The sequence below is a fragment of the Eleutherodactylus coqui genome, chromosome 13 (genome assembly GCF_035609145.1).
Source record: "Eleutherodactylus coqui strain aEleCoq1 chromosome 13, aEleCoq1.hap1, whole genome shotgun sequence".
Lineage (NCBI taxonomy): Eukaryota > Metazoa > Chordata > Amphibia > Anura > Eleutherodactylidae > Eleutherodactylus > Eleutherodactylus coqui.
This window is the reverse complement of record NC_089849.1, coordinates 35,523,262-35,535,025: the sequence shown is the minus strand read 5'-3', so window position 1 is coordinate 35,535,025 and position 11,764 is coordinate 35,523,262. Positions and strand designations below refer to the sequence as shown.

The following is an 11,764-nucleotide window of genomic DNA, read 5'->3' as shown; positions in this document are numbered from 1 at the left end:
TCAGAAGTCACAGTGGATTGGAAAGGGTTAAGAAGACTTTCACAAGGAACTGTCATTTTTTATTCCACTGTCCAAGAGCTACTAAAAAAGTAAAATTGCCCCCATATCAAGTTTTTCCATTAGTATAACAGAAAAATCACATCGCATTCGCATGAAAGTCGCATTTGCATCCGAGTACGATGGAAATTTTTCATGAAAGAAGTGCTGCGATTTTTTTTTTTTTGATCTGTGCAACCGAAAAATAATCGCTCCTATAAATTAACCCATTAGTTATTTTCCCGGTGAGCTCCGCCAATATCACAAGTGATCGGAACTTGCACGGGAAAATAGTTTGTGTAAACATGGCCGACTGCAAGCTAGTTGAAACTCGCCAGCACAACCCATGGCCTTGGTTCTGATCGTCTCAGTAGCTATTCCAGAACGTTCCACAAACCGTCTCAGGAATTTAGTTGTTATTTCTCCAAACAGTCGAGTCGGGAATTTGAGATTTCAGCCCCTGAAGCAAATGATTAATATAGAAAGTAGAGATCTGTCTTCTGCCGGCGCAGTGTGGGAAGCTCGCCGCTCGTAAGTCGCACGCCGCTTCCTCCCAACCTCTGACCTTGACTGGAATGATCACAGCGACCTCATGTGAAATATTTATTTCTTTATTTACAAAACATCCATATTAACAAAGTGACAAAATATAATACTCCTATATACAACAGAAGGGACAAGCCGGCGGAGGACCGACACGAGGTACCACCTATGACCACAAAACCAATCACCACCGCTGCAATGTTACATATAAAGGGGCATTTTAGGTTGGCACTAGATGGCTGACATTGAAGAATGGGCATGGACTGAACTGTGTGTGTCCAAATTAAGGGTGGACTTAATGTACAACTTGTCCACCCTTCATTTTCTGTGAATTTTGTTAAAGTGACCCTCTAGTATTGGGACAAAGTTCAACTCCAGGACCAGAGAGGAGGGGAAGGTGTGTGTGTGTGGGGGTATTATTACCTGCAGTTGTTACTCTCTGATGTCCCTCCGATCCACTGGTTCCAGGTCCGGTCTTCAGCCTTCCAAGATGGTCGCCACAATTTTATGCTACACAGTGAATTGGTAGTGTTAGACTTCGAGGCACTATACCTGCTCTCTGATTGGCCAGCGCTGATCATATGATCAGTGCTGGCCAATCAGAGAGCAGTGCAAAGTGGGCATTAGATAGCTAGAACATTTCTGCAGGAACAGACGGAAATGGGACCCAGAACTTGCAGAGCAAAGGGGTAATATAATCTCCTCCCCATCCGGTCCCAGAACAGAAATTTCCCCAAATCCAGAGCGTCACTTTAAGGACTTCATCTTTTTTACAATGCATATTCAATATATTATTCCTACATGCCAGCCAAACCCTCAGCGGGAAGTAATGCACATCACAAACACTGGGTGGCCCGACATGGACAAATATAGCACAGACATCTCCCAACAGAGTATCATCAAATCATGTTGTCTTCAAAGCTGATGACTGTGCCCCATACTGGATATGTCAAGCCAATGGAAGACCCCTATAGGACTTATTTTGCCCCAGGGAACCCCAACCTTAATCTGAGAGAGAAGCATGGAAACATAAAGAAAGCTAACAGATATTACACGGTGGCAGCGTCATAGACATACAGAAATTGGATTACCCAAGTGTCTCTTAGTCAATAGGTGGGGAAAGGGTTATTGGCCCTGATTGGCTGACATATTGCAGTTTTACCTTATGGCTTTTGTATGCATAATTCCTCAAAGGTGTTGAACACCTACTGTAAGCTGGTCACAGCTAGGTCCTCTGTGGCCTCCTGACACTGAAAGTGACTCTCTAGTTTCCGAACAAATTCCTGTCCCAGGACCAAAAGATTGGGGTGTATTACCTTCTGTTGTTCTTCTCTGCCAATGTTCCTCTAATCCGCTGGTTTGGACCCTGTTTTCAGCCGCTAATGGCAGCTGCTATTTTCTACTTCCTAAGGCACACTGCACTGCTCTCTGATTGGCGAGCACTGATCACACGATCAGTGCTGTCCAATCAGACAGCAGGTATAACGCAGTGGTAGTCTAACACTATCATTGCACTGTGGGGATAAGGTAGTCTGAAAATTGAATCGGCCATCTTGAATAACTGAAAACGGGACCAAGAACCAGAGGATTGGAAGGCATCAGACTAACAGCAGGTACTATATAAGATTTTGTCCCGATACTGGAGCGCTGCCTGAAACTGCAATTAATGTGAGCTTGTTCTTGTGACACTTAAAGGAGATGTCTCGAGGAAGCAGTTAAATTTTTTTTTTGCCCAGTCCCCCCCATTAAACATACATTACTAAGCCCCCCTGTAAATGACATTTCTAGCTGGTTCGTACTTACCGTTCCAGCGTTTCAGCAACTTATATAAGTTTCCTCAAGATGGCCGCCGGCTCTTTCCCCGTCGCTCGCTGCAGCCCGACGTGCGCGCTCCCGAGACGCCGCCAGCTGTGTCTCCATGGCAACCGGACGCATCGCAGCCGCCGACCAGACGCCCCGCAGCCGCCGACCAGACAGCAGGTAACCGGCGCTAGCCCCCGGCTCCCCAGCGCTAGACCCTCAGCCCAGGTGAAGGCCCCGGAGCCCAGCGCTAGGTTCCGGAGCCCAGCGCTAGTTCCCCCGGCCTAGCGGCAGCCCCCCCCGGCCTAGCGACAGCCCCCCCATCGCAGCGGCAGCCCCCCCCGGCCTAGCAACAGCCCCCCCATCGCAGCGGCAGCCCCCCCCGGCCTAGCGCTAGTTCCCCCATCACAGCGGCAGCCCCCCCCCGGCGCAGCAACAGCCCCCCCCGGCGCAGCGACAGCCCCCCCGGCGCAGCGGCAGCCCCCCCCCCCCCGGCAGCCCCCCCCGGCGTAGCGACAGCCCCCCCCCCCGGACAAATCACTTACCTGGGAGGCTTCTCGGGGCTGCTGGGCTGGGCTGGGCTTCTCCGCTGGGCAGCTCCAGTTTCTGCACCTTCCTCTAACAGAGGATGGTGCAGAATGGCCGCTGCAGCGCGCTCCCGAGCAGTGACAGCTCGTCTGCGCATGCGCAGAAGAGCTGTAGCGGGGAGCACACTGAAGCGGCTCGTGCTGAATGGAGAAGACCGGACTGCGCAAGCGCGTCTAAAAAAGCAAGCTGCCAGCGAATTTAGACGGAACCATGGAGACGAGGACGCTAGCAACGGAGCAGGTAAGTGAATAACTTCTGTATGGCTCATATTTAATGCACAATGTACATTACAAAATGCATTAATATGGCCATACGGAAGTGTATAACCCCACTTGGTTTCGCGAGACCACCCCTTTAAAATGATAAGTCTGCAAATGGTTGCTGTCAGATTGTTCTATCCTAGCATCTTATTAAAAAGCTTACGACATTTTACATGCAAGTACTTTTACAACTTTATGATAATTTTGTCCACTAGGTGGCGCTGTTTCTTTATTATTAAATGGTCTATACAGCTCATTGTGAGTAAAATTGAATGAAACAACTAATCTATATCCATAGACTCGTGCCGGATGTGCAGAGGATATATAACAAAGAGGGAGCAGAGATTTCAATAAACCTAATGTAAAATACATCAGACTGCCTCAGACTGCCTCTTTAATGGAGGCCAAAGTAGCAAAAAAAAGTTGTGTCCAATTTTTTTTTTTTTAGAAAAATAAACCACATTTATAAATACATCATATTTTACATAACTACGAACTTCCCAGCTGGGGAATATTTACATTTTAAGTGAGTAAGTTACACTTATGTGACAAGGTGTTGGCAATGCCAATTTTCAGTACCTAAGAACGGCAGACCGTAGACTAGATATACACCCTGTGCTCCGTATCAACAGCCATTGGGGCGGTAATATTCCCGTGATGGACGTTATTGACCTCCATCGAGTGAAAATGTCTGGCATGAAGCAAACACATATATGAGATGCATCCACGCTGTAGGATAAAGCATTGTGGACGCCGGGCAGAAGTCTGCCTCCTATAGGCCAAACATCTGTCCCCCACTGTAAAGTTGCTCGTCAGATCACGCTTGTAAGTGCCACGTCTGAAAATAAGAATTAATTACAATATCTAACCCAAAATTAATATTTTCCCTATAAAATACAATTTCATCATTGCGTCATTACATATAAAAGGCTTCGATCTTTAGCTGGCATCTGAGGATAGCATGCGTATAATATTCAGTTGTAGGTCATCAATAATAGATCGGTGAGGGTCTGTCACCAGAGACCCCTGCTTCAAGGCTCTCATGTAATGAGCCGATTCCTGCAGGAAGCAGACAGCTCTATTCCTGCTGCAGGGGTCAGGCTTGGTATTGCAGGCCAAGATCCCACTGAAATGAATAGGAACTTAGCCTGCAATACCAAGTCAGGCCACTATGGTAGGAACAGTGCTGTCTGCTGCCAGGAGAAATAGGTTCAGTGCATGAATGAACCAGCCTAGCAAATAGCTGATTGGTGTCGGTCCTGAATGACAGACCACCCCCGATCTGCTGTGGATGACCTATTCTGTGGACAGTCATAATCATTATTTCTCATACCTCCCATTCCCCCCTTTTTCATTGGATTTTTGACCTTCAAAAGGGAGGAGCTTATGTAAATATGCCCCAACATGAGCATTTCTTGATGGATTAGTGGCAGAAATTGAGATTCAAGTGCTGGGAGGTATGAATTCTGTATGCAAAGTCAAGGAAAAATTAGATGGGATTTTGGAGCAAACAGAAGAATATGGTAGGCTATGTTGATATTAAGTGTAAAAGTCTAGATTTTAGCGCCATCTCCAGAGGGTTAAGTGTGACAGATGAGGTACAACGCCAGCTCTTTAAGACGTCTCCAAGAGCACTTCAGAGTCTGTAAACGTTTCATATCCTTTCAAAGAGCCAAAGTTCTGGTTATACAATCCTAACAAAGACTGAAGCCTAAATACGGAGAGCTTTTGGGATTCAAATATAATCCACGGGCGACAAGGCAGCAATACAAACACAGTAATGCCTAGGGTTGAAGAAAGTCAACAACTGAAGCCTAGTTTGAAAGGACCCGTTTCATTCCCTGCATGTAAGACACCTGGTGTTAGTACAAGACGTAGATGTCCAAATCCACTCTTGACGGACATAACTTGCTTTGGCTTGAATCAAAGATCCTCCAGATGTTAGCACACCACCTCGGGCTGAATTTCCTTCAGGGCTGTAAATTGGTTCATTACACCTTTTAAGTCAGTCTCTAGGGTTTCCCTGCATGGACAATGAACAGTGTAGGAGGCCAAAAGCACAATTTCTCCCGAAGCTTCAGGCGACTCCAGGTCACTTTCATCTTGTTCAAAAGTAATGGCCTTCAAAGGTTCCGGCTCCTGGTATGAAGAAAGCCATGGATGCTTAAGACACTGGTCAGCTCGAACCCGCTTCCTGTAGAGAGGGATGAGATGGGTTTACTTCAACTTCAAAATTTATGAACAAGTTACAACACATGATATCAGCTTAACTCAAACTGTGTGGTTATACAGGGTGCCACCCGCCAGCATGCGCAGGGAAGAGGTGCTGTTAGCTGATCAGCATCCCGCAACTGAATCACTTAGTTCTGCTACTATAATTATCTTATGAGCTTGATTCTGGTATTGTATATGTACTGAGGTTGGTTTGCACTGTAATTAAGTTATGAGTTGAGTTCTGGTGCTGTATTTATGTTATGAGCTTGGTTTTGGTATTGTATTTATGTACAGAGGTTGGTTTGTACTGTTTTTTTTTTAATATTATGAGCTGGTTTCTAGTATTATGTCTAGGTACTGACGTTGGTTTGTACTGTTTTTAATGTTCTGTGCTTGGTTCTGGCATTGTACACATGTTTTGTTGTTTGTTCTACTATTGTATTTATGTTATGAGCTTGGTTCTGGTACTGTTTTTATGTTATAAACTTCGTTCTGGTACCGTATTTATTCAGTGAGCTGTTTAGTGTGGGTATGATGCTAAGGTGTCTTGCTTCTTTCTGCACAAATACAGGCAGACTGCCTATCCATGCAATATATATTGTTTTTTTCTTTCTTATGACATGGAAGGCACCAACAAAAATTCTGCACAGGGTGCCATGTAAAGTAAGGCCAGCACTGTGCAGAAAGTATGCTTCGTTTCTGTACACAGCAACATAAACATTTGGTAAAGAGGTATAATCCTCTGACAGTCCAACAAACTATTGACCATCTCTTCTCGAGACAGGAGAGGACCAGCCATTTCTTTGTCCGACTGTCTCTCCAGTAATGAGGAACGATATAGGGAGCCACCCCTCTTTTGCTCAACACATTGTATAATTCCCTCAAGACTGTGGAACACTCAAAGAACATATTTCAAGTAATATCAAGAGTATTGTAGTAGTTTTTATGGCTACATTTCCAAAGTATCAGCCCATCATCTTCATGAAAACCATCCTACTCTGAAGTGTATTCTGATACTCAACAAGGCTCTCTGCATTTCATGTATTACTAATCAATCAAATTGTATTGGCCGTTACCTGGGGTTTTTAATGAGAAGAGACTTAATAAAGTTGATAGCCTCATCGGAGATTCCTTCAAACTCTTCCTGTGAGTACTCAATGGCCACTTGTGAAATATTCAGGAAGGTCTCCTGCTTGGTGTCTCCCAGGAATGGAGATATTCCGGTAAGCATGACGTATGTAAGAACCCCGATACTCCTAGGACACAAAAACACAAAAAAATATAACGAAATACAGTCTACCCAACTGGTCCAGTTTTGTGTATCTATGGTAGTATTGTATAATCTGGCGTTGATTGTTTGGAAGAGGATATTGGTGATAACATGATGGATGAAGCTCTGTACGTCACGATCAGGGGCGTAACTATAGAGGATGCGGTTGCACCCGGGCCCACGAGCCTTAGGGGGCCCATAAAGCCTCTCTTCTCCATATAGGGAACCCAGTACTATAACTAAAGCAATATAGTTGTGGGCCCTGTTACAAGTTTTGCATCGGGGCCCAGGAGCTTCAGGTTACACCTCTGGTCACGATGGAAATTATCATCTCCGTTTGGACTACAGAATAATATTCTCATAATGAAGGCTGATTGTACTCACCACATATCAGTCGCCGTGCTGATGGGTTCATAACTCAACACCTCGGGAGCTAAAAGCAGGGGAAAAAATGAAATTTTAGTATTCTTCAAAACTTAAGTTTGTTATTGTGTTTACCACATCTTTACTATATGACTACATATAATGACTTCTGTGTTTCGTTCTCAAACACTCATTCCACACTGGCTGTCCGCATCAAAAGGTGCAACAAGTAATCAAGAGCTCCTAGCAAAATGTAACCTTTAGGCTGAATGCACACAGTTGGGTCGGATTCCACATGCGGAATCCGCCCGGCGCCCGGATGGTGACCCCTGTGTACATGTCAGGGTAATTTCTTGTCTGTGCTGTGGATGTGCCGGCATCGCGCCGGAGCACATGGCGAGTACAGATGACGCCATGACGTCGCTAGGCGATGACGCGGATTCCATGGCCTGTCTGCAGTCACAGCTGCGGATCGGACGGCTTCCATTGACTTCAATGGACGCCATCCGCGCCGAAATAGAATATGCTGCAATTTTCCCTTCACGGGCGGAAAATTGCAAGTGATTTCCACTTGTGGACAGGGAAAAACGATTTTCTATGGCATGTCTATGGGAAGTATTTGCTGCAGAATCTGGAGGGGGATGCCCGTCCCGGATTCCACAATGCAGATACACCCGTGAGCTTCTGGCCCTAACCTTAAATTTAACTTTAAGTACGCAAATTTAGATTGTGAAAAGCTTATGATTGCAATAGGATAATGCATACAGTGATGTCACAGTACATAAAGCACTCAATGATGCCACAGTACAAGGATAATGTATTCAGTGATGTCATAGTGCAGGCATCATGCACACAATGATATCATAGAACAGAGATAATCTATTCAGTAATGTCACAGAACAAAGGGAATGCCCAGTGCAGGTCTAATGCACAAAGTGATGTCGTAACACAGAGATATGATACCCAGTGATGTCACAGTACAAGGATAATGTATTCAGTGATGTCATAGTGCAGGCATCATGCACACAATGATATCATAGAACAGAGATAATCTATTCAGTAATGTCACAGAACAAAGGGAATGCCCAGTGCAGGTCTAATGCACAAAGTGATGTCGTAACACAGAGATATGATACCCAGTGATGTCACAGTGCAAGGATAATGTATTCAGTGATGTCACAGTGCAGGCATAATGCACACAATGATATCATAGAACAGGGATAATCTATTCAGTAATGTCACAGAACAAAGGGAATGCCCAGTACAGGTCTAATGCACAAAGTGATGTCGTAACACAGAGATATGATACCCAGTGATGTCACAGTGCAAGGATAATGTATTCAGTGATGTCACAGTGCAGGCATAATGCACACAATGATGTTATAGAACAGGGATTATCTATTCAGTAATGTCACAGAACAAAGGGAATGCCGAGTGCAGGTCTAATGCACAAAGTGATGTCGTAACACAGGAATATGATACCCAATGATGTCACAGTACAGAAATTGATGCCCCAATACATAATGAACACAATGATGCCACAGTACAGGGTAATGTACTCAGTGATGTCACAGGACAAAATAATGCACAAAGTCATGTCACAGTACAGACATAATGATGTTACAGTGCAGGGATAATCTAATCAGTGATGTCATAGCACAAAGTGAATGCCCAGTGCAGATTTAATGCACAAAGTGATGTCATAGTACAGGTATATGATACCCGGTGATGTCACAGTATAGATGTACAGTAATGCACGTAATTATATATCATAGTACAGGGATAATCTACAGTGTTAAGTGCTGTTACACAATATAGAAAATATCCAGTGCAGACATAAAGAACAAAGTGTTGTCACACTATACAGACAACCAGGTCTTGGATCCTCACGTACTGGGGAACAGAGAGGTGGCTGTAGTTGCATTTAAGTCTATGCGAAAAACTTAAGTGCTACTTGCAAGGCCACCTCGTCACTAAAGTTAGTAACTGTGTTGACCCCAGTGCACTGATCCATGGCCGCTGCACACAGGAAACGTGACGGTCTGAGAGTTTAGACCTGAAGCCCTCAGGAATTTATAACACATCCTGTAAATATGCCAGAATTACTTAAGACCAAATTACATTTTAACTCAGACGGAACAAGTCTGAATATCAGTCTTGGTTATTAACAGTTCAGTCCAAAAAAACTCACAATTCTTAAAAGGGCTTTCTGGAACTAAACCACTGATGACCTATCCTCGGGATAAGTCATCAATAGTTGATCTGGAGGGGTCTGCGGCTCGGGATTCCTTTCCTATCAGCTTTCTAAAGAGGTAAGGGTGCTTAGGCAAGCACAGTGCCTCTTCTCAGGCCTGTTACATCATATTCATCGGTCTGAAAGCAGCTCAGTCTCATTCAAGTGAATGGAATGGAGTTGCTATACCAGGCATGGCCACTATACGATGTACAGCACTGTGCTTCGTATGAACCAAAGCGACTGTGGTACTCACCTAAGCAGTGCTGTCACTATAATCCACTTACTGGAGAGAATCCCGAGGGATGGACCCCTGCTGATCAATAGTTTAGTCTCAGAAAACTCCTTCGACAATGCTTCTGGGCATGCGGTGAGTACTTGAACACTTGTAATTAATCGCTGTTACTTACCTACATACTCTGGTGTCCCGAGTATCTCTCGCACCTCTTTAATGCTGTCAATTCGCCGAGACAGACCAAAGTCTACAATACGAATGTCTCCCAGTGGATTACTGCTAGTAAGCAAAATATTCTGAGGCTGTAATAGGGGAAATCAAGAAAACAGGATTACTAAGAACAGTGTAGACAGTGACAAGCAGCACTTTGCAAAATCAATTATAAAAAAGGGGAAATCCAGTCAAAATCATCTACTGATCTGTCATAGATACATGTGACAAAATACTGAGAGAAGTCTGATTTAGGCCCACCGCTAATTAGAATGAATGGTCTCTGTATTGTAAATCGGACCTGACAATCATATCAATGTGAGCTTCCTCACGATATTGTCCGGTTTACAGTATGGAGACCTTCCATTCTAAAAATCAGTGGTGGTCACGGCATTCCCCAACGTGACCTTCTACATGTATCCATGACCGATGGGAAGGTCATTTGGGCTGAATTTCGCTCTCAAGACCATAAAGTAGCATCCTAAGTGACAACTCATCTTACTTAAAGGGGTTGTCTGGGCTCTTTTCAGCTGATGACTATCCTCTTGATAGGCCATCAGTAGTTGATGGACGGGAATCTTCCTCGTCCATCATGTGGCCCGATGTCCACTGCAGCGGGCCGGACATTGTCCTCAGTGGACAAGGGAGGAGGTGCAAGCGCCAGCTCCACTTCCAATGAAATCAGTGGGAGTGCCGCACTGCTATTCCACTTCCTGTTCCTGACATTCCGTCCTGTGCAAGAAATGGAATAGCGGTGCTCCCACTGATTTTAATGAGAGTAAAGCTGGTACTCCCACTTTCTTGCCTGTCCGCTAATGACAACGGCCAGCCCACTGCGCTGGACAGCGGGCTGGACAATCAGCTGATGGACCAGGGTCCTGAGTCGCGGACTCTCATCCATCAACTACTGATGGCCTAGCCAGAGGATAGTCATCAGTTGAAAAGACCCTAGATAACCCATTTAATGCTTTCTAATTATGTTAGATTAGATATATGGTGTCCTTACTTTTAAGTCCAGGTGGACCACATTATTTCTGTGTAGGTATAGCACCCCCTGCAGGATCTGACGTATGAGCCGCACAACATCCTTCTCTGTGAAGGCTTCATCTTGGTCAGCCACACACTGATTGAAGATTTCGCCACCAGCCGCACTAGGAGAGGAAGAAAATGATGATTAGTATACAGATTAGAACACCCGAAGATTGTGATCTTGTGTATCCAGTTATACATAATTATATATCACCCCACACTGTGTAACACGGGTTCTGTGTTCTGCTAACGCATTTGGTAATTCACTCATTAAGAAGCTTTTAATCTACGTGCAAAGTTCCAACCACAGAGTGACTATTCCGGCTTTGACACATAAATTAATCCGTGTGATTAAATACAGGACGGGTTATTTCCACTTCCGTAGGCCAAATGGGCAGGTGTCAATCACTAAACCTGGTGCGGTATGAAAGCAAATCGATTAACTCAATTTCTTTATTAATTAATAGGAAGCCAGCACAAATAACACGTTTCGGGGGACATAGCCCCTTCTTCAGAAACGGATGGAAAGAATGCAGGGATGTTTCTGGATATTCTTGTCCTGTACTCCCAGGAAAGAAGAAATGGCAGACAAGAAAATCTAGTAACATCCCTGTACTCTTTCCGAACATTTTGAAGAAGGGGCTGTGCTGGCTATCAATTAATTAATAAAGAAGTAATTGGGTTAATCCCTTACTGTTTTGTGCTTTACATTACAAGGGTCGCACCCACGATTAAGCATTTCTATGTCCCTATGGTGACGGTAATTGGACTGGCAGCACCCTACTAACTATTCCACAAAAAACTATTCTGACTATCACATCCTCAATAGGAGTCGCTCCACCCTTCTCTTCTCTTATAAGCCTCATGTTTATTGGGATGTCAGGAAACGTCTTATTTTACTTTGATAAGTCAAAGGAATTATTAAAAGGAGATTTTAAAAATGGCAAAGAAAAAAAAAGCATAGTAGTTTTCCCCAAAACAGC

The 11,764-nt window shown here is 44.5% G+C and overlaps 1 protein-coding gene across 1 annotated transcript in view; it reads right to left on the bottom strand.

Moving 5' to 3' along the window:
• Positions 1-3,103: 3,103 nt before the first annotated feature.
• LOC136587582 (serine/threonine-protein kinase 17A-like) overlaps positions 3,104-11,764 on the bottom strand; it is a 44,866-nt gene continuing 36,205 nt past the window's right edge. Inside the window, exons 3-7 of the mRNA XM_066586259.1 lie at positions 10,759-10,903; positions 9,718-9,844; positions 7,096-7,144; positions 6,518-6,697; positions 3,104-5,421 (exon numbers count right to left, since the gene is read on the bottom strand). Of these exons, the coding sequence (XP_066442356.1) occupies positions 5,169-5,421; positions 6,518-6,697; positions 7,096-7,144; positions 9,718-9,844; positions 10,759-10,903 (754 nt within the window). The 3' untranslated portion in view covers positions 3,104-5,168. The remainder of the gene's footprint in view (positions 5,422-6,517; positions 6,698-7,095; positions 7,145-9,717; positions 9,845-10,758; positions 10,904-11,764) is intronic.